The sequence below is a fragment of the Nicotiana tomentosiformis genome, chromosome 5, assembly GCF_000390325.3.
Source record: "Nicotiana tomentosiformis chromosome 5, ASM39032v3, whole genome shotgun sequence".
Lineage (NCBI taxonomy): Eukaryota > Viridiplantae > Streptophyta > Magnoliopsida > Solanales > Solanaceae > Nicotiana > Nicotiana tomentosiformis.
Window position 1 is genome coordinate 12,981,999 of NC_090816.1, and position 3,881 is coordinate 12,985,879.

Here is a 3,881-nt window from a genome sequence, read left to right on the forward strand (position 1 = left end):
ATTTTACCTACAAAATTAGCGACGAATGTTAGGCGACAAAAATTATTAAAACTTAGGGACGAATTTAACATCAAAAAATCCATCACAAAATTCATTTTACTTATCAAGGCATTCGAAAGTTATCTGCGACAAAATATTCTGTCGCTAATATCCTAAAATAAAATTTCATTAATTATTATTAACGACAAAATTTCGGTCCGTCGCTATTCCGTTGCTATATTTTCGTCCCAAAAATGAAATTATCCTAGGCAAAAAACATTCCAACCATTAGGGCACAAATACCCCAATTTCTTCTGTCTTTTCTTCCTCTTTCTTCTCTTCCTCTTCTTCGAAGGTATAAATGCTTGGTCCTTAATATTTTTCAGTCAACGCCTCGACGGTCCTCAACAAATGCTGAGACCTCAGCAGCGTAGGTCACCATTTTTTTATCTAGTGGCGGGCTATTTCCCCGTTTTTGCAAAGGGGTTTTGTTCTTAGAGGTATGGGCTTACTTTCTTCTGATCTTTGACAAATTAAGTGTTCATATTAAGTGTTAAATCTTTAATAATTTCGTTACTTTTCTTATGTTAAAAAGTGATTTTTTATACCTATCTTACCGTGGTAGGAGGTTATTACTTACCTATCTAAAAAATAGAAGAAAACCTTTGAAATTGCAATTTTTTTGCTGCGGAAATCTGAAATTTGAAGACGTGTGTTTGCAGAATTCTGAAATTTGAAGTCGTGCGTTGATTTTAGGGATTGTATGTCTTTGATAAGGTAAGCTTCTTTGTGATTTCATCCTGTCTTGTGCTTTATTTTGGTGTTTTCTTTTTAAAGTTTCTCCATCTTTATTCCAGATTTTCTCTACTCTTTGTTATTGTTTTTCCCCTCGAAACATTATTTTTATTATTAAAGAGAACTGTTGGTAATTTCATTTGCTTTCAATGAGCTTAAAATTCTGCAGAAATAGCCATGTCTGCTTGTAATTTTGTGCGCTGGAAAACTTTCTTGCGCTGGAAAACTTTTGTGCACCAATGTCAAGTACAAGGGTTTTTTCTTGTGTATTCTTGAGTGTTAATGGTCCAATTGATGGCCTTTTTAGTTCATAACTCTCAATATTTCCAAGAATAAACCATGTTAGAATTAGTAGAATTTTGTCAACTAGCCAAAGTGTTAATTGATTGTTTCCATGATTGTTCCGAGCTCAAAATTTGTGAACTAGAGGTCCATAGTTCCTCTCTAATTTTTGGACCCTGTTCTCTAGAATCTTCAAGCTTCTCTGGATTGTTAGTGCTTCTTTTGGTCTACATTGCCATCTGACTAGGATGTAGGACCTCACAATCTTCTCCCATGTAGCAATGATTTCTGCAAATCTGTAGTGCTGGATGCCTGAGTTCACTGCAAACTTAGTAAAGAACAAGATCATTTTTTTTAATTTGAGATAGTTAAGAAGGATATAATTTCTGACTTGACTGTCTTGCCCATGTGAGACCAACTATTGTTAGATTTCCTTCCTCAAAATGTATTCCCCTTTCATAGGAGAACTGTTTTTGAGCTCCTTTGACTTTGGAACATCAATTTTCAACATGGGACGTGCCAATGCGATCAATTCCTTTATAGCAATTCGTTTAGTTTGGTGTTTGAAAAGTAATGTTTTTAAGAGTTGGTAGTGTGCAACATTTGGTCTTTGTCTCATTTCCTTAATAGAAATACGGTTAAAGTTAGAAAATTCTCCCAGAAGTTTGTGTTGACCTTCCATAAGTGATACATTGTTACAACAACTTCTTGTAGTGCACTTTTACTTGATAAAAAAGAAAAGGAAATTGCGTCTTATAGTAGAGTTCAGCTGCTGTGACTCCCTTATTGGTCTGATTCTGGAAAAACAAGAGTTGGATTTAGAAAGTATATTAACTTTTATATGTAACTTATTAATGTTATTACTTTATAAAATTATTTCAGAAAGCATTCTACTGGGATTCTTCAATTGATAGTGCGGTGCGGATCCAATGGGAGCGGAGGGCAGCAAAAAGATACAGTGATTTTGTTAGCAAACTAAAATCAAATGGGGTGCAACTAGACACTATTCCAAATAATGTATGGGAAAGTTGGTTTAGACTTTGAAAAGATCCTAAGTGTGTTGAAAAGTCAGAATAAATGCAAAAAATCGTACTTGCAGGTTCTTTTACTGTTCACTTGCACTTCTTTCCAAAAGAAGAAACTATATTTCTTACTTTGTCACCTTTTCACTTTTACATAAACTTCCATGGTAAACTCTTGTTTAATATTAGTATCTAACAAAAGCGTAGTCATTCTACATTTTCTGAAATTGAGCCGTAATTAAGTTAGATAGAGTAGTGAAGGCTCACCTGAGAATTCATGACATAAGCTCACTTGCACCAATCTGTCGTAGGAAACTTTTGCTGATAATTTTGTACTAGTTTCGTGTTAGTAATGCACACTTTATTTCATTTGTGTTGTCGGGTTATGGTGGTTAAGAATTGGGATGATCTTCTTGTTGTGGAACTTGTTAACTGACGTTTTTGTAAATTGTTGAATGATTGCATTGTGACTTGATTCCTTGAAAAACCGTGGATTCTGTTGAGATGCTAGTTATGGATTATAATGATTCTTGATTTAAGAAGATTAAGTTCCTTTGGAGTTGGAGAAAGTAGTCTGTATTGGTTTTGCTTAAACTGGTGCTCCAGTTGCATGCTGTCCTTCTTACATTCTCTTTTAGGCTTCATGTCCTGAGAGTTAGTAATTAAGTTATTTGTAACTTAGCACCTGCTTAGAATATGTTGTTTTACTGGAATGTGCTTGAGGCAATCTAGTTTGAACTCTCCTTGAGCCACATCTACTTCATCTTCTGAATCTAGCTGCAGAATTGAACTAATAAATCAGAATACTACTCTAACTAGCCACAATCTGATTCTGATGAATCAGAATCTAGCTCTGTAGGCCAGCATGAGCTGTGGGTTTTAAATGGGTTGGTTTTCTTGGTGTTTCATCAGTATGCATATCAATTTTGAGCATTTGCTTTTTTTGCTCTATCTTCTTAATTGAATAACTTTTGTATAGGCTGTTAAAAAGGGTCGAGATCCAACACCAAGTGAGTTGCATTTGCACGTCCATACACATGGCAATGATGGAAAATCTTTTGTTGCTGAGAAATCCTGAATCGTACATGTAAGATAACTTTTTAAATAATTTTATTGACTTTACTTTCATATATTTTTTTATTTTGTAAATTGAATGCTCAATATTATTTAGTCTTTTTATTTAACTAATTATTAACTCTTTTACAGGAAAAATATCACGAGATATTACAACAACAAACATAAACTCAATCTGATATTGATCAGTGTAAAGCATATTATCAAGACGCGGGAGGAGAAAAGAAAAGAAGAGTATATGATCTTGGATCTCAAGCAAAATGCTACTACGGGCTAAATCTTCATGGCTCTTTTGGATCTGATGCTACATCATCAGCAACGCCTCCAAATGCTCAATCAACACCGACAGGGAATCTGGATGAGTTAGTGATGCGATTGATTCCTGCACTGACAGATCATATAGTTCCTGTAATCGTTGAGCGGGTATGCGAATTAGTTTCCTTACCCTCGCATCAGCCAAATACTGATCTTACCAACCACACATTAGATGTGGCACCTATAGTTCCTACATCTTCTACTGCTACTAACATTGATGAGGTTCATGCATTGGGTTCTGATGATGACCGTAACCCTCCAGCCTCGCATAGTTAGCCTACTTTGCTTAGACTTTATTGTTGTTCCTTGTGGATTTTTTATACTTAACGATACTGTTATATGCATTATGCTATATATTTTGGACCTTGTTGAATATATTGTTAATTTATATTAATATCAGTGACTTTTTATTAA

The 3,881-nt window shown here is 34.6% G+C and overlaps 1 protein-coding gene across 1 annotated transcript; it reads left to right on the forward strand.

Annotated features, from left to right (window-relative positions):
• Positions 1 to 707: 707 nt before the first annotated feature.
• On the forward strand, positions 708 to 3,881 carry LOC104097863 (uncharacterized). Its single transcript, XM_070202002.1, has 4 exons — positions 708 to 756; positions 3,058 to 3,165; positions 3,285 to 3,418; positions 3,541 to 3,881. Exons 1-4 carry the CDS (start codon positions 743 to 745, stop codon positions 3,741 to 3,743), a joined length of 459 nt encoding a protein of 152 aa, XP_070058103.1. The 5' UTR covers positions 708 to 742; the 3' UTR covers positions 3,744 to 3,881.